This window comes from Zootoca vivipara, chromosome 5, assembly GCF_965207765.1.
Source record: "Zootoca vivipara chromosome 5, rZooViv2.hap1.1, whole genome shotgun sequence".
NCBI lineage: Eukaryota > Metazoa > Chordata > Lepidosauria > Squamata > Lacertidae > Zootoca > Zootoca vivipara.
The window spans coordinates 58,612,168-58,635,133 of NC_142588.1; the positions used below are offsets into that span (position 1 = coordinate 58,612,168).

Sequence of the window (22,966 nt, forward strand, 5' to 3'; positions counted from 1 at the left end):
ACGTCAGAAACAGCAAGTGGCAGAGTGTCCTTAATGTGAGCCACTCACCCTTATTATTCAGCCAGAAAGCTATCATGACTCATATGTACAGCAACTAGCTAACCAGCCATCTAACACTTCCTTATAGGGATGGCCCTTGATTCTGCCACTCCCCAGCAACAATTCATTCCACTTTCTCCCAGAACTCTGCATTTTAGGGTGCATTGAACTCAATGAGACTAGCTTCTAAGCAGGAACAAATAGGATTGCATATTATTATTATTATTATTATTATTATTATTATTATTATTAGGTTGCATTCAATGCTGCCGTTCCACTTGCTCAGTGCAACTTCCCCCTTTTCTCCTCTGCCCTGCAACTCACTCTGCATCCTCAGAATCTGCTCTAGAGGGTTGGGGATCCCTCAAAACTAGATTTGCCAGGGGCTTGGGGAGAGGAGAGCAACAGGGAAGTCCCAATGGCCACAGTGTTGGATACAACCCTAATTTTTAGTTGAGTTTTGTTATTAATCAATGAAACAAAAACAAACTATTATAACCTCTGAATGGAAAAGGGAAGGAGTGGGTAAGCATTCATAGGTTGTGTTCATTTTCAGTTCACTGGGGTGTCATAAAATGCTTTTATATTCAGCTAGGGATAGAATTCAGTATACATTTGGCATCAGCTGGTGGGGTGGGGTGAGGTGGCATTGCTCACCCAGCTTGCCAACATGGAGGTTTCTGCTAGTAAACATGAGGAAGAGGGATTGGGTGGAGGCAGAGGAGGCAGCTCCTGGAAGCCAAGGTCACTTTGGCCCCAATAAAATATTTGAGGGGGCCACCCCTCAAATGTTGCTGGGCATTGCTATTCAAATGGTGTGTATGGGCCACATCTTGTGATCGATTATGCTTACCCCCACCCCCATTTTATTCAAGCTGGCACCCCTGGGTGGAAGGGAGTTTGGTGTGGTGCGGGCACAGTGGTGGAGCCAATCCAATGCTCCTGCACCTGCGCCCGTACCATATCAGCTTCCTTGCTACCTTGCCCATCCCCTTCTCAGTTACCGGCAGTGATCTCTACATTGGGATGCCATGTGAACAAGGGCACCCTACCCTGCTCAGCCCCACCAACTGTTGCTGCTTCCTGTATAGTTCCATAAGTATAAGAAAGCACTCTTGGACACATATAAATTATATATATATTCTGGAGTCCTTACCATCCATTTCATTCTGAATTTAAAAAATATGTACAGTATGTGTGGAAATATAGGCAACCCCCCACCTAATTTACGCAGAAGTTATGTTCTAAGGCAACATGCATTTAAGTGAAATTGCAGGCATTTTCAATGGTGTTTCAAATATACACAAACACCCTGTACCCCCCCACCCCTTTCTGATGTTTTTGTGACGTTTTGGGTCACACCCAAGGTCGAAGTGATGCGCGTGTTGGGGGTCACACACATATTGAACATTTGTAAATGGGGGGTTACCTGTACTATAGTTCTGAATCCATACATTTCTAAATTCTTAAAGACTTGCTGTGTTCCATAAATGGGGGGGAATGCTCTTTTTCTCTATATTTTTAAAAACGCAGTGCTTAAAAAGAAACCTTCTTGAGATTGACTTTCGGCAAAGGATACAAACTTCTAAAGAGAGCGATAATTGCTTTTCACCCTCCCACATTGCAGAGCTGTCACACAAATGTTTCACCACTCAGTACCAGACTCAGTATGGAATGGGTTGAGAATTTATCTCCAATTATCGTTATAATGCTTTAACCCTGCAAACTGTCTCATGAACCAGAAGAGGTATCCCGTCCATTGTGGGCAATTTTGAAGTGATCACACTTTCAATTTTTAGGACACCGCTTCTGCTGCCAAGGAGGCAGCATTCCAGCATGCAGTGTTGCCATTTGTCTTCCTTGCCCCTGGGCGGAGAAGCCAAGAGAGCAGCATCACTTGGAAGAGTGCCCCGGTGCCCACCTTATTTGGTGAGAGCCAGGGAGCAGCGGCGGAAGTGAGGTACAGTGGGTGGGGCCAGGAGGCAGCAATTCCCATTTTGCCTCAGATGGCGAAATGGGATGGGCTGCCCCTGAGACCATGGGTAATTGTGGCCAAGCTATCTAAATTCAAGTAAGGTCACAGCTGGCATAAAAGTCAAAGCTGATAAAAGGCACTTGAAGCCACAGAGAGGCTACCTAAGTCTTTAATTAATGATGTTTCATGGTAAATAAGCAGTTCCAGACTGCAAACTTAATCCTTTAGGGAGAGTCCAACCACTTCTAGAACAGACTGACTTTTTTTGTTTTATTTTGTTGCCGCTGATGAATAGAGCATCAAGCAACGTGCTTAGGTTGCAGGAACAATCATAGCATATATGGTTGCCAGACTCAATAGTGGACAGGACTTTTGTGCCTTTAATTGCCCTGCTCTCTTTTGAGTCTGGAAACCTTAAAGAGAAACCAGCAGACCCTTTGCTTGGAAATTAAACAAAGGGTCTGCTGGTTTCTCTTTAAGGTTTCCAGACTCAAAAGAGAGCAGGGCAATTAAAGGCACAAAAGTCCTGTCCACTATTGAGTCTGGCAACCCTAATAGCATATAGTGGCAGAACATATGGTTCCATGTTCAATCCTTGGGAAATCTCCAATCAAACTGACTTCAATAACAGAACTGAAAAAGCAAAATAGGAATGGGTTTGGTACAATGAAACCATCTCATTATAGGAGTCTGGATCAGCTGGACTATACTTCTGATGACCCTTCCAGACTTTTGATTCTAACCAAGCCAAAGAACAAGGATTTCACTTCAGTGTCATTTAAAATCCAAGTGCAACAAACATATACTTTTGAATTCTGTACCACACTTCTCCTCTGATGTGGAGAATGTTACCATGGCAATCCAAGAACTGAGACTGGCTTGCTCTGTCACTGTTCCTTAATTGTTTATTGCATTTTAAAATAAGAGACAGCAAACAGAGGCACAAACACAGAATAATGGCAATCCTTAAAATAGCAAATCTATAAGTTTAGGCGTCATTCAAATGACCTTTCAGAATAAGAAGATGGTGCTAAGTGAAGAATTAGCAGGCAGCTGATGTGCCATGCAAATAAAAGAGGCTCAACTCTGCCAAGAGGAGGTTCTTTTATTACAGAAGGGGGGGGGGAGTAAGGCATGGAAGGGTGGCAACAAATTACAGCAAAAGATGGGATTGCGTATACATTAGTGGTTAAAAATGCAGCAACATTGTTTTCCTCCACTGTGTGCTGAGATGCATTACATGTTGCTGTACACACCACACAGTGATAAAATGTGGCACACAATATAGGGAAAACAAAAGACTGCATCAAGGATATGTGGTGTTTGATGTAGAGAATTCAATGGAACTGTGACAAGAGGAAATGTTGTAGCAAGAATCAAAATAAATAAGCAGCAACCTTAGTCATGGTATATGCTATTTGCTTACACACTTATCTTGTGTGTACTGTATTGCTTTTTTTTCATTCTGACCGTTTTTTTTGCTTAAGTGTTCAACATTCAGTATTATAGCCAGTTATTCCCCTACACTTTTAACAGCACAATTCTATACATGTCTGCCCAACTGAGTTAACAGCAAGGGTGGATATAGGATTGCAGCCTAAACATATTTTTTAACACTTATCTCAGTATTTTTTACAACAGTTCTGTTAGCCAGGCATCCCCAAACTGCGGCCCTCCAGATGTTTTGGCCTACAACTCCCATGATCCCTAGCTAACAGGATCAGTGGTTGGGGAAGATGGGAATTATAGTCCAAAACATCTGGAGGGCCGAAATTTGGGGATACCTGTGTTAGGCAAAGGAAGCTAAGAAGCAGAGACGCACCTGAGGCCATTGATTAGCATCATCCCAGGTAGGGATAGCATACCATAACAAAATGAAGCATCTAACATTTTTGTGCTTTTAATACATATTTGGGATTATTATTTGAATTGAAATATTAAAATATATCCATTAAAATATATATAATATTTATATATTAATATTAAAATATTAAAATATATTCACTTTATATTTGTTGTAGCACTGAAAACAAGAAGGGGACAAGGAATTCCAGACAGGGGGAGATGGCAACTTTTGTGAATCCTAACTTTTGAGAATCCTAGACAAGTACAGGGAGAAGAAAGGCTGCAGTAAAAGGCCAATCTGCATCTTCATTACTCCTCACCTGCTTCTATGGATGATAGTTTGCTCCTTTGTGCCACAGCTGATGCAATTATCTGTTTTGCACAAATTGGTCCCTTAGTGACAGATTAGGTTCAACCTTTGCCCCATAAGCCTGCTGTACATGAACCCAGAAAAAGGCTTCATTCGCTTTGTAATTCAGAGGGCTGAAAATCATGTCCATACACAGCTAACAAAGGGCATTTCATTTTTAAGAGAAAATTTTTAAACCAACAAAGCAGACAACGCCCCATCTCTTCACCAGAGGTTTTATAGCCAATGTCTCAAAGACTCATATGTCTTTGTCTGTTGTGGCAGCCTCTTGAGATTCCACCTAGCCCTGCTCTACTTTACGCAGTTCTATGGCAAATACACAAGCCGTTGCTATTAAATAATGCAGGGAGCTTTGTGGATTTGCTTACACTTTTCTGATTCTGTGCACTGAATTCCATATATGCCAACTGCTTTATTGTGTAATGAATTTTTTATCTCAGGGCGGTGCACAGGATAAAAATACAAGGTAAAAAACACAAGTAAATAGTTACAACAAAAACAATACAATAACCCCCTCTCCCACAAACAAATTTAAAAGGCTGTAGAATATTCATCAGCCTTATAAAACAAAACAAAAAATACAAATTAACATATAATACTTAAGAACAATTCAAAACAACTCCACCCCGCTAAATAAACAACACCCATCCAAGTTAAAAGCCCATCCCCATTAAAACCATAATTTTAGCACAAGGGGGCTGGTACTTGGTCCGCACCCTCATTCCATCCTTGAAGCACCTCCCCCAAAGATATGACCCCCCCTTTGGTGTTTCCCCTTCAGGGGCGGCCTCTCTGGGGGTGGGGTGCACGCCCCTCACCCAGGACAGGCAGGCTTTATAGAGCTGTTCCAGCAACTGGTGCACACCTAGCTGGGGCAGCAGGTATTTCAAATACTGCCTGCCCGCCCAGGGTGCTGGTCCCTGCCCTACCCACACAGTTTCAGCAAACACCAGCTCTCCATGCTGCAGGGCTTGCTGTGGGTTTTTTTTTAAAAAAAAACCAACAGATGAGTTTCAAAACCTTATTGTGATGTGGCACGTGGGTTTGCAATTCAAAGGGGTGGGGAATCAAGAACTCACCAGGGAATGCCCAAACCCATGGGTGCTAAAGTAGCACTTTGAATCTCAGCCTTTTATTTGGATTTCAGCCTCAACTGTGAATGTGAATTATATACGGTAATGGCATAATGATCTTCAGTGTCCTGTTTTCAGTGCCTTCCATAATCATTTTCCTTTTTAAAAATATAAACTGGGCATGTGCCCCAACAAAGCTCAGAAGATAAGAGCTGGTATCTTTTCAAAGATTCATTTGAGCATCTGAATCACTGCACAGCTGAAGTTGAAAGACCACATACACAAAAAGGAGCACATCCACAGGATATTAGTATGAAGAAATCAAGAGAACCAGAACAGGACGAATTCAGAAATAGTCTCTGATTTTTAATATTCCCAGAAATACCATTAAGGGTCTCAGCTGCTCTCCACAAAGCAGCCAGCAGTTCTGCTTGATTGAAGCAGTGGGAAACAGTACATTCATACAACAAATCAGCTAATTACCAAAATGTCAGCAATTGCATGCTTTACGCAGATGGTCTCCAGCAGAGCTTCCCAGAGAGCTATTTCAAAATAGTCCATAACTCAGGGCTGACATAAAGTAAAAGACACACACATCTATATGCCAGTACCAGACAGCATATTTAAGCCACAACAGTATCACTCCCCCTAACAGTGAAGTCAAATGGCGGATACTAACAGGATTGTAGCAAAAATAGAACTATTGGAAAACAAAATGGAGTACTAGCATACTTGGGGGAACCTCAAGGTTTGCCAAAATACAATTTATTTTAATGAAAGGGCTAAAAAAATCTGAAATAAGTCAATGAGTACTAAGCATGCTCAGGATTTAGATTCCACATTATAGAGTGTCTGTTGGAAAAGTAAAACGGGAAATCAGGGATAAGGAGTGGAATGCCATTCTTGGTGGGAACTACTAACTGGCATTTTGTTTCTATAAGCTGGTGTAGCCCCAGTAATTAAGACCCATTGTCTCTGGACAGATTGTATAAGATTTGAAAAGGATATCCAGGTGATATTTACTTAAGGGTAAGATATAAAGGTTAAAGAGCAAAAAGAGGGCTATTTATTATTTGTAGAAATGTATATATAATAATAAGGGAAGGCTGTTGTCATACAACAGTTTCCTTTGTCACCAGCAGGCAGTGCTGTGAACTACAGCATGATAGCAGCCTTCAGAAAGTTGCTGGGGGGGGATAAGAAGGGCAGTGAAGTGCGAGACAGAGGAGGGCAGCACAGGTGAACCATGGAAGAACAATTGTAGGGGAAAGGGGAGTCGTTTGGCAAGCTCTAAGGGGAGGTTTGGTTATCTCCAAGGAAAAGGGAGGGTTTGGCAAAGTGTATGGGAAGGAGCTTGGTGGGGGTGAGGATAGGTGAGGTTGGCAAGAGGAGTGTAGTGAGCAGGGGCACAGCCTTTAGTACTTATATTTGTGTAGAAAGGGGAAATGCAGCAGGTGCCATTTTCCTCACATTTGTGTGACAAGTGGTGGTTGTCAAATTCTGTCTCTCTCTCACTCTCACACACACTACACCCATAAGGTACAGGGCCCCTGTCTTCCTTTGCATCTGTTCACCCTACTTAGAGGTAGCATCCAGATGTCGTTGGCAGTGTGCTGCTTCTTGGCACCATGTCCTGTTACAAACCTCTTTCAAGTCTTGAAGCAAACCCAGCACAGCTCACTAGAAATCAAAAGCTGCTTCCTTCTTCAATTGTTGTTGTAAATGGCACTCTCACAAACCACCCATTGAAATAGAGTGTTTTTTAGCATCTCTTCAAAAGCTAAATCATTAAACGATGGAGGGGGTACCAGCATGTTTAGTATTAAGCACATTGGGGAGCTTTAGTGAAGCAGATCCTAAATTAATGAGGATTATTTTGTGATTTATAAAAAAAATAATGAAGCCTTATATTGACATTTTTCTCCAAGTGATATAAAGAGGAAGTGAGACAGCCAAGTGAGCAGAGCCTCATTTTCCCACTTGGCTGTGTGCTCAGCTGTGCCCTTTGTTACTAAGCAGCATCACCCAATATTTCAGATATGAAGCCACTAGGATAGTATCTCATAGAAACTGGGAAACAAGAAAATGTTACAGCTGTTGAAAGATCCTTAAGCATGATCTCTGCAGCAAATATACACATCCAAGAAAATAACAGGTGGATACAAACTAATGAACAGCTAATATGGAGACCCCTTCTAAAATTGGTGACAAGCCTATCATATATTTGATCCCACTTTATTAGAATGACATTTTGCAACATGCAGTTATCTGGTAGCTGCAGTCTTTGATGCTGCTACAGTCACATGTTGGTAAGGTAAAGGGTAAAGGGGCCCCTGACCATCAGGTCCAGTCGTGTCCGACTCTGGGGTTGTGGCGCTCATCTCGCTCTATAGGCCGAGGGAGCCGGCGTTTGTCTGCAGACAGCTTCCGGGTCATGTGGCCCAAGCTGGGACCGAGCAACGGGAGCTCACCCCGTTGCAGGGATTCGAACCGCCAACCTTCTCATCAGCAAGCCCTAGACTCTGGGGTTTATCCCACATCGCCACCTAGAACCCCCCAAATAATGAAATACTAAATGAATGTGGATTGTTTTGAGGATGTTAAAAACCAAATTTGAAAAGTATAGATTAGGGATAAGGATTTTATATCCTCCCTTCCTCCAAAGGATACTGATTGGTATAGTTTTTGCAAAATATGCCTTTGATTTAAGATATGTAAAATGAATCATGGGAAGAGAAGGAAACTCACTGATATCTTAAGGATGTAAAATGAGTATTTGAAATTGTAAAACAGAAAATTTAATAATAATAAAAATTATATATATATTAAAAAGAGAAAAGTCTCAGCTCCAAAGCAGCGCCTTTGCACCCCCCCACCACCACCACCACCTCTCATCTTTCGTTTTGCTCAGTTCACTATGTGATGGAACCAGTCATGCTGCCTTAAATCTGCCTCTGTTTAAAAGTTTTATTGAAAGAGAAATCTATCTTCAGAAATGGCACCTATCTAATATCCAAGGGCAAGGAATTTCAATGGGTAGGTGCCACAACACTAAAGGCCCAATTCCTATGTTGTGTAGAATGGAGACAACTGTAGGAAGCCCTCACCTGAAGAGCACAGTCATCAATGGAACAAGTCCCATTATTCTTGACGCATTGACAATACTGATGGTAGTGGAACCCAATAACAATCTGTTGAGCCCTAGGTTCCCCATCTCCAATATAGAAACAGGTATTTAGGGTCAAGAAATTGAAAACACCAAGTGGTTAAAGATCTTCCACTTACCAATGTGATGCATACATTCCATGAACGATCAAACCAGGCCAGTGAGTTAGGAAAGGACATAATTGTTCTTGTTCTGAATTTCTTTAAAAGTTTATCTACCTATGTAGTCTACTGTATTTGAATTCTTGTATATTTCAGATTGGTGGATATTTGTGACATTGGACCATCACATAGCTATGTTTTTCTTATTTGAGAAAAATACATTTTTAAAGGCTTCTGACATGCACATTTGAAGACAGAGGCACATATATTTTAGAAGTCAAGTATAATTCCCCAAACCACCACACATACCCCAAAATACCACATACTTTGCCCAGACTCATGCTAATACCCTTGTCACAAACCTGCATACATCTAACTCTGGTGTTTTGTTTTGTTTTGTTTTGTTTTGTTTTGTTCTTTTCTTTCCAGTAGCTATAAATGCTGCAATACATGTTTTAATTTATTCTAGTTTTAAGGAAAGATAGCAGTGGCTGATTTGGGGGGGGGGCAATGACTGTAAATTAAATGTTCTTTTCTCTCTGAGAGTAGAAGCACAAAGTGTATCCGATAAAAATCACTACGTATAACTGGCTTAGTGCTGCACATATTGTGACGAATTTGCTGTCCAGTGACTATGAATAGATGTGCTTTTGCCTTCAAGTAACTATTAGAGTACAGAAAGAATTTTTTAAAATGTATTTTTATTAAAGATTTCTTGGTTTACAAAAGTATTGCAATGTCTCTTTTTTCAAGTTACATTTTCTACAGGTCAGAATCATTTGTTGAGACCTTAGTATTACATTAGGAAGAAAAGGGGGGAAGAGGTGGAAAGGGCCATGGTGGGTGGGAGTGGGGTCAGGTGGCAATGTTAATGTATGTGTGGGGTTTTGCGTCAGCATCGTTTTGTGCAGGTTCTGTTTGCTAAGTGCTTGTGTTCCTTTGGTGGTGAGAGAAGTTGGGGTTGGCCTAGGCTGTGGTTGCTTGTTTGTGATTGGCTGTGCTAAACTTTGTTTTCATGTCTGAGTGGGGTGGGTGGGTGTTTTTGAATCAGGTTAGCCATACAGTCGTACCTCGGGTTGCGAACACCTCGGGTTACGAGCAACTCGGGTTACGAACTGCGCAAACCCGGAAGTATTTTCGCGTCGCGCGCATTTGTGCATGCGCAAAGTGTGAAAATAGCACTTTGCGCATGCGCAAAATGGCGTTTTCGGGTTACGAACTTTTCGGGTTACGAACTGCGGCCCGGAACGGATCGCGTTCGTAACCCGAGATACCACTGTATTGATTTATGTGCTGTTGGTGGATTCTTGTTGTCTTGTTGGGCTGTGTATGTGATAAAGGGGAGCCATACCAGGGTGAAGGCATCTCCTTCTATTTGTCCCCGTGTCAGTTTCAGTTTATTGGTTAATTTTTTTTCTAGTAAGTCGGTTTTCCCATACTATTTGGTACCATTGATCCATGCTTACTCCTGACAGGTCTTTCCAGTGCCTGGTTATGATGTTTCTGACTGCTGAGAGTAGGTGAGTTATGAGTTCATTGTGATGTGAGTGGGCATTATTGTCTTGGAAGATGTTTAGTAGGGCCAGTTCTGGGGTGATTTCTAATACTTGCTTAGTTATTTTACATTTGATAGAAACATTTTAAGGTGTGGCTTAGTGGCTACAGATAGTCTCCTAAAAGGATAATTCACCTGCAGGACTGGATCTGGCAGACTGTGAGACAGAGAGGGTGGTATGTAACTAAAAAGTGCACTGACACAAGGATTAGCACTAGTGCAGCAGGATTGTTTCCCCCCCCATGCATGCCCTATACCATCCTCATATCTGCTCCCCAAAACAGATTTGGGGGTGGGAGGGGGGAAAGAGGAGGAAATTATTCTGCTGCACAAATGGAACATTCGTCTTAGCACACATTGCATACAACCCTGGGTAATTTTGAAAACACAGAAACAACTCAGGCATGGTGGGACCTTTATTTACATGTCCACCTCATTCACATACAGAGTGGAGTGGTGGTGGAAGATCTTAGTTTCACAATAAAAGGAGAGAAATGCTGAACCAACTCCCATCCCACACCTAACCTCCCCTTCAGTCCGACACTTCAGCCATTTTTCTCTGCTCCGTTAAGAGCCAGAATTGAGAAAAGTAGCTGGAGCAACCAACTGCAGGAATGCTAATGTGCCTCTGGAAGTAAAGCAAGGCTCTTTTTTTCCTCTCAGGGAAGGCACAGCATGCAGCAGAAAGAGAATGCCCCATGTGTGGCTCTTAAAAGGAAAAAAACAAAAACAAAAGATGGACTGGGGGGTGAAGGAAATTAAGACTGGTTCTTGAAGCTGTTTGAAAAGGCTGAATTGTGGTGTCCATTCCAGAAGTAACAGAGAAGAGTGAAGTTGCAGGGACACTGTGGTTGGTTGGTTGGTTGGTTGGTTGGTGAGTGAGCTCTAGGGAGGGTGATAGTTCAATAGAAACAAAAGTGTGATGCTGGGAACCAACATTCTGCAGCTGAAGCCAAGAGGCAGAGCAACAGGAATGCAAAAGTATTTACACTTTCCTTTTACTAGCTGAACCAGGCCATGGAAATAACAGTTGGAAGTACTTTTTTTTCTAGAAAAATAGGTGTTGGTACACACCCTGAAGTTGTTACAGTGACAGTCAGATGGATGGGGTATTCAATAATAATAATAATAATAATAATAATAATAATAATAATAATAATGGTAAGTGCCACACTTTTTAACAACAACAACAAAGGTGCCGGTACTGCATACACTTGCGTACCTCCTGGAGGCACTGGTTGGAAGAAACTGTGGCTGTGAAGTATCCCACTTATCTGGTGGATTTAAAGGGGCAGAACTAACTTCTGGATTGTTGCGACCTAGTCGCTCTATCCACAGTAGCAAAAGAAAATGCTTGTGGTCTGTGCTAGTGTAAGCCAACAACAATATTGGTTGGCTTCTTTTCCTGCTCACTGTGCAGAACACCTAGAATTCTGCTCACTACAGCAGTTGGGGAAGTTGGTAGGTGGAAAGACCAAAGGAGCAGCTCAGATAGTGGGAGAAATCACAGTTGCCACATGTGCAGCTCAATCAGAAGTTTTTAAAAAGGCAGAGCAAATATCTGGATTGTCATGAGACAACCAAAACTGCACGTTCAGTGACGAGAAATGGACTCTGCATGTAAACAAACACAACAAGAGTACAAAAGGAATTTGTGATGGGTTTGCATAAAGAAAGCAAGGGTTTCTCATGCTGGGACAGGAACCTTGTGGTGTCATTCTGGAAAATGTGTGCAAGACAAAATACATGAAGATCCCCAAGTAGTAGAGTCTACTTGAAACTCTCCAACATGGGACAACAGTTTCCTCCATTTCCAGTAGGATTATCTTGAGTGCCATAGACCTTTCTCTATTATGGCCCATACTCAGTTACATCTCAGCTTTAAAACTTTGTAAATAACTCTTTGGGGGACAGGGCAGCTAAAGTGCCCACTCGTCTATAGAAGTGCACTCTTCACCACTTCTATGCATGTCCACTTTATGCTCGTTAAGCCATCAGTACACCAAGCCCCATCTCTTCAATGACATTTTCTGTCCCCATCCATGTTTCTTTATTTGCCTTCCTCAATCAAAAAATAAGAGGATTGAGCAATGTGTGACAATAAATCTGTTGTTTGTAAATATTTGTTTGTTTAAAGTAGAACTGCAGCAGTGTCTGGGTGAGGAATCACAGCGCATGGGGATGCTTAACCTTTCCCCCCACCCACAGGGAAGGGAAAGTTAGCCCCTCCATTCCCTGGCATGTTCCTGGGGGGAAACTGTCTCACCTCTGTGCTGAAAACAGCAAAGGGGGGGGAGGAATCTCTCATTGATGCCAATAAGTGTAGTTTGTTTCTTATCCCTTTTTGTAGAATGGGGATAATTTTTTTCCCAGGGTCCTGGTGGTGGAGGAAAATATTAATCCTCTCCCCTTAGCATGCTGTTGTTCTAATCTTGATCAGACTTCCTGCACTTGTTTTGTTTTGTTTTTGTCGTGGCACTTTACCTGGGAAAACCTTCATTTTACCACTGAATTGGAGCAAATGGCAATCTGCAGAAAATCTGATTGTCATTTGCTCTGATTCAGTGGTTAAACATGGCTTTTCCCAGGGAAAACAACGGAGGGTGGGGGTGGAATATTCTTGTAGCTTTAAAGTGTTGACCTGTGCTCAAAACATGACACAAAAGAAATCTGGGTGAGCCCTTGGTGTATGGGTGGGTGGGTGTACACACATACACACCTTGAGGCATTTGACATCAAGTGTTATTAGGACTGAAGGAAACAGAACTGCTGAGCTGTTTGGAGTCCTTCAATTCAGTGAGACTCAAAAAGGAAAAAAGGAAAAAGAACCAGCATTCATATCCAGCTGAGGGGCTTAGCTAGTCATTTTGCTGCTTTGGTTCTTCAATTGCTGCTTTTGTCTTCTGGGCAATAGAAACCTCACTGTCAGCAGGTCTCTGGGTCATTGGCTCTGGGGTCACTGTAGGCTTCTATTAGCATGGAAACACCAACAGCAGCAGCACTGTTCAGAAAATAAGATATGCCCTTAAGAGGCTCATTGGGAGGGCAAGAGCCTCGCATCTCCCCGGCTCCTTCCTACTTGCTGTTTTATATTTGAATGTCTGTAAGAGCAGAACAGCGCATGGGCGTACCCAGGATCAAAACTAGGGGGGGCAAGGGGAGGGGCCAAGGCACGGAAGGGGAGGGGCCACAAAGTGGGCGGGAACGGCGAACTTGCGCTCTGCCGGACTGTGCCCCTCCCTAGAAGCAGGGCTGGTGGGCGGAGGCGGAGCACAGCCCAGCGGAGCGCGAGTTCAGCGTTCCCGCCCGCCGCGCCGCGCTCTCTGGTTCCCCGCCGCGCTTGGCCTTGCCTGAGGGCGCGCCGGGGAGCTGGAGGGAGGGTGCGGCGCGGCGCGGCGGGAATGGCGAACTCGCGCTCCGCCGGGCTGTGCTCCGCCTCTGCCCACCAGCCCTGCTTCTAGAGTAGGGCAGCTGCCCTAACTTGCCCCGTGGTGGGTACGCCCTTGGAACAGCGCATCACAAATAAAACACAGGAGTCCTATTTCTCATGTTTTCCTCATAAGGCAAAGGCAGGTGTAAGGGAGCACCTCTGGTGAGAACTGGAAAGGGATAAAAGTACTTAGTCAAGGTCATTGCTACCGTAGGCACTTAAAATACTCAGGGTGCAGGCCCATGACACAAATCTACATATACTTTATATGTAAAGATGCACATTTCAACCAGCTTTCAGGGAGAATTCGTTAAGGGCACGTTAATTAAGGCGGTGGGTGAAGTCTCACTGGTACTGTGTATTGCAGTGTGTCCAGCTGCCCTGCTAACAAAGTTTTTTTAAAAAAATATCAAAAAAGTTTTTAGAAGTAAAAAAGGGCAAGAGTTCCTGGCCTTGGTGAAGAAGACCCACCACTCAGGTCCCATGGGTAACACCTCCCAAACAATGCTTTCCACCACCAAGCCACTTTTGCCAGCTGTTTGGTTCCAGATCTACATTTGTAAGATAAATGCAAGTCCAGAACCATGGTGAAGATAAAGCGATTTAGGCAGCAATCCTAACCTCACTTACCTCAGACAAAACGCCATTGGATTCAATAGACAGAAGTAGTTATGTGTGTCACAGCTTAAAAATTAGCCACTGTTTCTTTAATTAAAAAAAAATGAGTCAGCATGAGTCAGCGGCCTACAATGAATTGGCAAAGCCTGCATGACTCATGCAACCTTTCACCCAAATATGCTTGTCTATATATAGGATGATCTTTTGGGGTGTTTGTGGTGGTTGGGTTGGTTGGTTGGTTGAAGGGTAGAAAGCTGGTTGCATTTTATGTGTAAAGCTGTTGGTCGTGGTTGGAGAAGTTTTTGTTTTTGTAATAAAACCAGCATTCTGCAAAGTAATCTTTTCCAAGGACTCTGTTCCAACTAGGGTCCGAGGACCAGGCAAAGGAGGTCAGAACCTTTTTCTTTTTTCAAAACACTGACAATGTGTATGTGCGAAATAGCTGGTGGGGGGAAGTCTTCTCCAGGTCCTTCGCTTTCTACAAGTGTTGATCCCCAGCCCTCTCCCCTTTAATTCCCATGTAGGCAGCTCGTGCAACTTAGCAATACCCTCTAGGAGTACAAAGGAAAAGTTTTCCCCTTAGCAGCTTCTAGAATTCTATGGAGGGAACATATGGGCTAGAGTCATGGTAAAGACTCAAAACATTAGACTGTCCCATGTGCCATGACCCTGAAATAAATCCCACCCCAGCTGCTTTTTCAGAAATAAATATTTCTTGGCAATCGAGTAATTTTTTAAAAGTATTTTTATCTACAAATAATTGGTATCACCCTATCAGGCCATTTCAGAAAATAAATGAAAAGACACAATTGTTTCTATCAATTGGTTGGTGCGTTGCTGAGCTCTTTTTGCAATATGTTGCTGGTCTACAATTCAGATGCTCACATAGCAATATCAGATATGAGGGAAAGCAAATCCTCAGGGTAGACCTTGTCTGAAACCTTCATAAGCAAAATTCTCTTTCCCCCTACCCTCCAAAGTGTACTCCCAGGTACGTGGAATTAGAAATGCAACATAAGCGTTTCTATGTTCTGTAATGCAATTGTAAAAACCTCCATGATTAGCAAGTACAATTGCATTATCTCTTCCACATTCTTTCCTGGACTATTGATCAGAAATGACAGAAGTAATGTGAAAGACACTCAAACCCACTCTGAAGTGTCTTGCAGAAAAATACGCAATGATTACTCACTTGTGGTGTTTCCTGTCATCTGTATGATACATTTGGAGTCCTTGCCCATTTCTCGGGAGTTGAAAGGACGCACCCGCACTGCCACCTTTACAGAAGCTCCTGCCATCCTGATGGTTTGAAGGTTTTACTCCTCTTGCTAGGATTGTACTCCTGAAAATGCCCTGAAGAAACAAGAAAGAGATGTTAGGAACGGCAACCTAACCAATGAATTCTGCACCAGCTAAAGTTTCGAAACCGTCTTCAGAGGCAGCCCCACACAGAAGTTAGGCTATCCCGGTCCAGATAGGGCCAAAGGTGATGGAAGTCTCTCCGCATCACCAAGGCCACCTGAGCCTCAAATGACAGCAATAGATCAAGAAGTACTCCAAGCTGCGTACCCAAGCTGTGTATCTACATTGGCTCCCAGTACGTTTCCGAGCACAGTTCAAAGTGTTGGTGCTGACCTTTAAAGCCCTAAATGGCCTCGGTCCAGTATACCTGAAGGAGCGTCTCCACCTCCATCGTTCTGCCCGGACACTGAGGTCCAGCACCGAGGGCCTTCTGGCGGTTCCCTCATTGCGAGAAGCCAAGTTGCAGGGAACTAGACAGAGGGCCTTCTCGGTAGTGGTGCCCGCCCTGTGGAACACCCTCCCATCAGATGTCAAAGAGAAAAACAACTACCAGACTTTTAGAAGACAGCTGAAGGTAGCCCTGTTCAGGGAGGCTTTTAATGTTTAATAGATCACTGTGTTTTATTTTTCTGTTGGAAGCCACCCAGAGTGGCTGGGGAAACCCAGCCAGATGGGCGGGGTATAAATAATAATTATTATTATTATTATTATTATTATTATTATTATTATTATTATTATTATTATTACCCAATCCTCAGAAGGAGTGTAACCCCCATGAAAAGCAGGTCACCTCCCATACATCTGGTCTAGGAAACTGCCCACTAACAGTGCCTCAGTCTTATCTAGATGTAAAGTACTACACTTGGGCAAAAAAAATGAAAGGCACAAATACAGGATGGGTGACACTTGGCTTGAGAGCAGTACATGTGAAAAGGATCTAGGAGTCTCGGTAGACCACAAACTTGACATGAGTCAACAGTATGATGCAGCAGCTAAAAAAGCCAATGCAATTCTGGGCTGCATCAATAGGAGTATAGCATCTAGATCAAGGGAAGGAATAGTACCACTGTATTCTACTCTGGTCAGACCTCACCTGGAATACTGTGTCCAGTTCTGGGCACCATAGTTCAAGAAGGATACTGACAAGCTGGAACGTGTCCAGAGGAGGGCAACCAAAATGGTCAAAGGCCTGGAAACAATGCCTTATGAGGAACGGCTTAGGGAGCTGGGTATGTTTAGCCTGGAGACGAGAAGGTTAAGGGGTGATATTATAGCCATGTTCAAATATATAAAAGGATGTCATATAGAAGAGGGTGAAAGGTTGTTTTCTGCTGCTCCAGAGAAGCGGACACAAAGCAATGGATTCAAGCTACAAGAAAGAAGATTCCACCTACACCAGGCATCCTCAAACTGTGGCCCTCCAGATGTTTTGGCCTACAACTCCCATGATCCCTAGCCTACAGGAACAGTGGTCGGGGAAGATGGAAATTGTAGTCCAAAACATCTGGAGGGCCGAAGTTTGGGGATGCCTGACCTAAACATTAGGAAGAACTTCCTGACAGTAAGAGCTGTTCGACAGTGGAACTTGCTGCTAAGGAGTGTGGCGGAGTCTCCTTCTTTGGAGGTCTTTAAGTGGAGGCTTGACAGCCATCTGTCAGGAATGCTTTGATGGTGTTTCTGCTTGGCAGGGGGTTGGACTGGATGGCCTTTGTGGTCACAGAACAATCCCTAAGCATCTCCCTCTGGAAACAACCATCCAAGTAGGACTAGAACCACCACAAAGCAGTGCCACCCACCCCTAACTTGGACAGCCACTCCATAAGGATACCATGGGAGGTCAAGGAGAATTAACAAGGACACATTTCCCCTGTCTCTCTCCCAAGAGAGGTCATCATACAGGGTGATGAAAGAAGTTGCTGTGCCAAAACCCCGATTGCTTTCTTGGTTGTCAGAAGATCTTAATTGTGATATGCTCTTAGTTTGGCCTTTGGTCCTGCACCCTGATTGCCTTTGGGTCCTGACTCCTAGCTCCTAGCTCCTGACTCTCTCCAGGCTGTTGCCTGTATCACAGCCCAGTCTTAGGTCGTGATCAAACTAGACCATCACTGTGGATTAATGCCATTTTTTCTGCATGCAATATTTTGTAGGTTCTTATCTTTTTCGTAAGATTCATTGCCTTCTAAATTTGACAGGGTTTATCCCTGTTGGGTGCACAAGAGTTGATAAGAACCCTGCCCCAGGGAGACTGATGCATATTTGAAATATAGCTAGTAATTTTTGTCAACTGGAGAAGCAAAAGGCCCATCAGAAAGCACTGGTTAATCCTGCTGGATCAAATTAATTTAGCAAGGATTACTTAAACAAGATTTTCCTTAATCTGTGGCACTATCTACTTTGCCACATGACCTCCCTTTTTGTGGAGAGAACCTGACCACCTGACAGCTGGTCATCTCCTTGCCTAAAATTCACAGTGATGATTGACAAAGAAAGCAGCAGCTTTTGCTCTGCTTTCAGACAGTGCAAATAAAGAGGCAGATAGTGCCCCCTGCCACGTACAGCATTTGTTTTATGGTAAGTTTTGAGGGAGACTGTGTGGGAATAACTGTCACCTCACAAGACATCAGAACTAGTTCCCATGAGATGATGCACTAGTAAAGTTGCAGGCCTGGATCTTTGACTTGATTTCTCCTCGAACTCATTGGTTACCCCCCCCCCCCCAGCTTAAAGTGATGCCATGGCCCATTGTATTCCACAGTGAACTGAGGCTGCTCAAAGGGAAGGAGGACATTTTGGAAAATTCAAAGCCAGTTTGAGTGGGATCTCTCCTCGTGTTTTCTGCTTCCACTCTCCATAACTGGTATAAAAATCACATCAGCCAGGCTTCACTATACATCTGAGTAAGAGGGCTAAGCCTCCTGGACCCACCCTAGTTTATTTTCAGTATAAATAATTCAGTGAGCTAAGTGGGGTGCTCAGCTCAGTCACAGCCCTCAGCTACATCTAGGATTCTCTCCTTACTGGCGGAAGATACAAAGCACCAGAGAAACCACAGCGCGGAATTGAGAGGGAATGTCAGATGAAAACCCCCACCCCGGCTTCCCCTTTTAGTGCTTTTCTTCAATGTGATCTGCCAGCTGGAATATTTGTTCTGCAACAAACTCAACTGCTGCCCCAGATTTGCGTAACTTTATTGTATTTCATTTCATTTTAGTCATTTTAATATTTGTTAAGAGAAACAATCTTTCCTTTTTAAAAGGGCATGTTGTGATTTGTCAGGGAAGTTCAGCACTCTAAGTTTCTTCATGTTATAGTTTATAAATATATGTCCAAGTTAATTTCTATTTCTGTAATCTTGTTTTACATTTATATTCTTAAAAGCCTTGTTTTGCAATGGTCCAGTGGCTAGATAAAAATAAATTAATCTGATCAGAATAGCTGCTGCTCTGTTCTATATAGCCACAGCCCTGAGATGTATAAACACCTAAAATCACTCACTATTTATGAGGCATCCACACAACACCGTCATCTATCCATTCTCATCCTGTATTTTCCCTGTGGTTCTTCCTTCTTTTCTCAGACCGTGGAAACGTCACTTCCAGACAACCCATTTATTGAGCATTTATCCTGATATATTTCGTGTAGAGGTTATACAACTTCCCAACAGTTGATTGCTATCCTACAATTTCTAGTGCATTTTCCCATTACTTTCCTTACTGCAAAAAGCAAATTTGTTGCACCAGAGCACTTTAATTCTGCAAACCAAGATTTGCTGGTATGCTATTGAATTCCTTCCATAAAATACTGTAATGACATTCTGGAAGTGACCAAACCCTTGCTACACACACACACACACACACACACACACACACACACACACACACACACACAATATCACTCCACATACAATCACTGCTATTACCCCAGTTGGTAAAATTGGCCCTACTGCTAAAAAGTTGAATATTTCAACTCAAAGAGACAATATTTTCACTATATTCGCATGGGAGCATATTTTTCCTCCCTGTACTAACAAATCAGCTTTCTGCTACTACAGCTTAGGCTGTATGTGAAAAAATGAGTGCTGGAGCCACACACAGAATGCAGTTATTAAGTGAAAGCCTCAAAACCGCCCCATCTAAACATCACACAATATTAAAAAGATTGTCAACAGTGTGCATGTCTGAAACTGTCAGAACTGGACGGAAATTAGTTTTTCCAGATGCAAGTCACCAAGCAGATATTAAAGATGAAGATAAGCAGTCAGTATCTCCCTTAGTTGTTTGTGTGTTCATTGCTCATTTCTGCTCATACCTCAGAGCTGTCTGAATGTCAGGAGCTGTGGAAATAGGCATATTGAATGAGAAGACTTAGATATTATGGTGGGAAAACAAGTTTTCTAACCCCATATTTCCTTCCTAATGCTTGGCTGGGGTGTGTGTGTGGAGATTTGCAGGGGAGAGCTGGCAGGTGAACCAGAGTGCTCGACCTTTCTCTTGAACACTCAAGGATTTTGTTCGGTCCACATTTTTAAGCAAACTGACCAGAATAGCACTTCCCAAACTAATTCATGGATCAGAACAGTTATCCTTTGGCTTTAGCACTCCTCCACATTATGTAATATTATTTGGCTCAAGAAATGCACCACAACATTTATAGAAAAATGCATATTTTAGGCAAAAATATATTTAAAACAATGGAAAACTTTATGTGGTTTTTAAAGTAATCATTGCAGATTGATGTAGAAATGTAACAAAATGGAAATCATGAAGGAACGTATGTGAAAAAGACCAGAAATTGATTCCATCTCTACTCCTGCAAATGCCCCCCCCCGGTGCGCCATTTAAGAGCTCAACTGGCAGGGCAGTCTCAAGCAGGTCGCGCGTCCTGGCGCTGAGGGGCGGAGATCGCTCCGGCGCCCCCACCCTCGCACCGCGCCACCGGGGGTCTACCTAGAGCCGGCCCTGTCAACTGGGGTGAGCTGGAGTTACCATGCTGTAGAGCAGGGAAAAGACACCCCTACCTCCTACCGTACCTGCCAGTTCTTCCCTGCAAGTTGTCCAATCCCTGTGTTTGCATTACTGCAACAAATGCATATTTGCTGAAATAATGCATAGCTCTACCTGAAAAGACAGTTTGCTGCACTGCTGATTGTGTGATTTGTGCTACACGTGAAATGTATGAGCTAAAGGAAGAAAGAGATGCAAAACTGCACACAATGTTCCTGGAGAGTACATGAGCTGAACTGTGTTCTCCGCTAGGCACACTAATCTCTTAGTGTGCCAAAGTGGACAAGCAGAGACACCATAGTCCCCAGGTGGCTTGTGGTTATTAAGAGTACTTACTTTAACAGCCAGAAAAAAACCCCATCTGGAAATGTCTCGAATGCTTTCTCTATATTGAAGATCAATGTATTTTGTTCTATTTTACATTTATGAGTTTCTTAAGAACACTCTCCCAAAACCCTTTGAAATTTTCATTTAATATATTCTCTTTAACTAATAGATTTTTACTAATATGTTTATATTTTATTAAAAATAAAAAAAATCAATCAGGGCAGCTTACTTATATAATAAACTCCAAAAACATGATAAGCAACCCCAAATTAGAATACTTTTAAAATGGTAGATGCCATATAAAAAGGCATTGGGGAGGCATGTTTAAATAAAAATGCTTTAGACTTGCTGCAGCTTCTACATGAAAATAAAGGTTACCCTTATTAATTCACAAGAATGCGGCTTCCAGAATGCAGAACAGAAGCTGTGTGTTTCCCAGGAGAGCCAATGCAACAACAGCCTTTTTTAAAGGAACAGAATACTTCAAAATGGCGAAGAGAGCGGGTGAGTGGGGGGGGGGGCAGACCTCATTAACAAGTCAAAGGCATCCGAGTCCAAGATACATCAGCAACATTACACTTACTGCATAGGAGTGATACTAATATACATCCCACAGTGACCTGGCTCTGCGTTTTAACAGTTGGAATCCTACCTACAAATTGCAAACTCTTTCTCCAAGTGTGGATCCTTATGCATCTATAATGGCACCATCAATGGGCTTGGGGCAATCCTACGGTTTGCAGAAGTACCAAAAAAAGGGGGGGCGGACGACAAAAATAAAGATGAGAGGGACAGCAAAATACCCAGCATTAAGTGAGCATACTTGGTAGGCACAGAATGCTGACTGTCAGGATAAATGAAACTGAAAGCTAAGAGAAATGGAGTGTCCTAGAAAAGAGCACGGCTGGCTGGGTGACTAGCACCCTGAATAGGAGTACTTCACACTCCAGCATTTTCTTGCCAATCCCACATGTCATTTATAAAACAGGTTCCTGGAGCTATGTTTGTGCGAGGTGTTCTGTTGTTAGGCTTAATGAGACAGTGCTAGGAGTGCCTCTTGACTGGTGTAATTCTTCTAGAGACTCAGGTGACAATTTCTTGGTCTCACAGGGAATTTCATCCAACTTAGCCAATGTGTTCTGCAGCGCATCACCCTCTCAGTTCCTGCCCACCAAACATGACAACCAAACCTCGAGTGCTGGGAGCAGCTCGTTACCTCATTCGATGAACAAAAAACAGTAAATAGATACCATAAAAGTTCACCCTCCCCCTGAAATTCAAAACACAGAAAACAAAACTAACAAAGAAGCAGAGGTGTTAAAAGAATACCCATGAAGGAGCCATAGTAATTAGTAATTAAGATAATCACATGCATTTCTAATAGGGCTGTCTCCTTGTGCAGCTCCCAACACAGCAAAGCTGTTACTCTGCTAGAAAGGCTTTGGAGTGAGTGAAGCATTTTTGTCTCTGGTGCAGGGCAGGCTTCTGAAATATAATCAACAGTCTGAATTTGCTGCCCTCTGGACTACAGCCCCAGGATAGAGAAGGCTGGGCCCCTCGTGGATATACAAGGTGCCTCCCCAAAACTTTCCATTATTATTCTTAAAATGCAGTTTTCCAACAACCAATGTTTAAAAAAATGCATAAATTTGGTGAAAGAAAGTGCGCATAAAATTAATATATAATTAAAATAACATACAAAAAATGCATTATATCAGCAAAAACTGCATACAGATCTGCATCCAAAATATGTTAATTGGAAGAAACTTGCACTAAAATGCTGAAGAATTTTCAAGAGGATTTTTTTTAAATCCTCATATTGCTGCAGAAATGTAGAAAAGCAAATTTATGAATCGAAAAATGAGAAACTGAGAAAACCAAAATTGACAGGTCCTTCCATCCCTACTCAGAGGTAAGGCCCACAGTGGAGCTTATTTCCCATTAAGTGTGTTCTGGATTACAGTCAAACTCACTTTAGCATATTAGGCTACCTATATTTAGATTCTGAACCGTTTTGCATTGATTTGATAGCCCCCCCACACATAACATGCACCCTACACCAGGGATGGGGGAGCCTATGGCCCTCCAGATGTTGCTGGACTACAACTCCCATCATCCCTGACCTCTGAGCATGTGACTGGGGCTGATGGGGGTTGTAATCC

General features: G+C 42.8%; 1 protein-coding gene across 12 annotated transcripts in view; it reads right to left on the reverse strand.

Annotated features, from left to right (window-relative positions):
* KIF1A (kinesin family member 1A) overlaps window positions 1-22,966 on the reverse strand; it is a 114,544-nt gene that overhangs the window by 82,792 nt on the left and 8,786 nt on the right. For all 12 annotated transcript variants that reach the window (XM_060274633.2, XM_060274632.2, XM_060274629.2 and 9 more), the window contains exon 2: window positions 15,365-15,525. In XM_060274633.2, coding sequence (XP_060130616.1) covers window positions 15,365-15,470 — 106 coding nt within the window. In that variant the 5' untranslated portion in view covers window positions 15,471-15,525. The remainder of the gene's footprint in view (window positions 1-15,364; window positions 15,526-22,966) is intronic.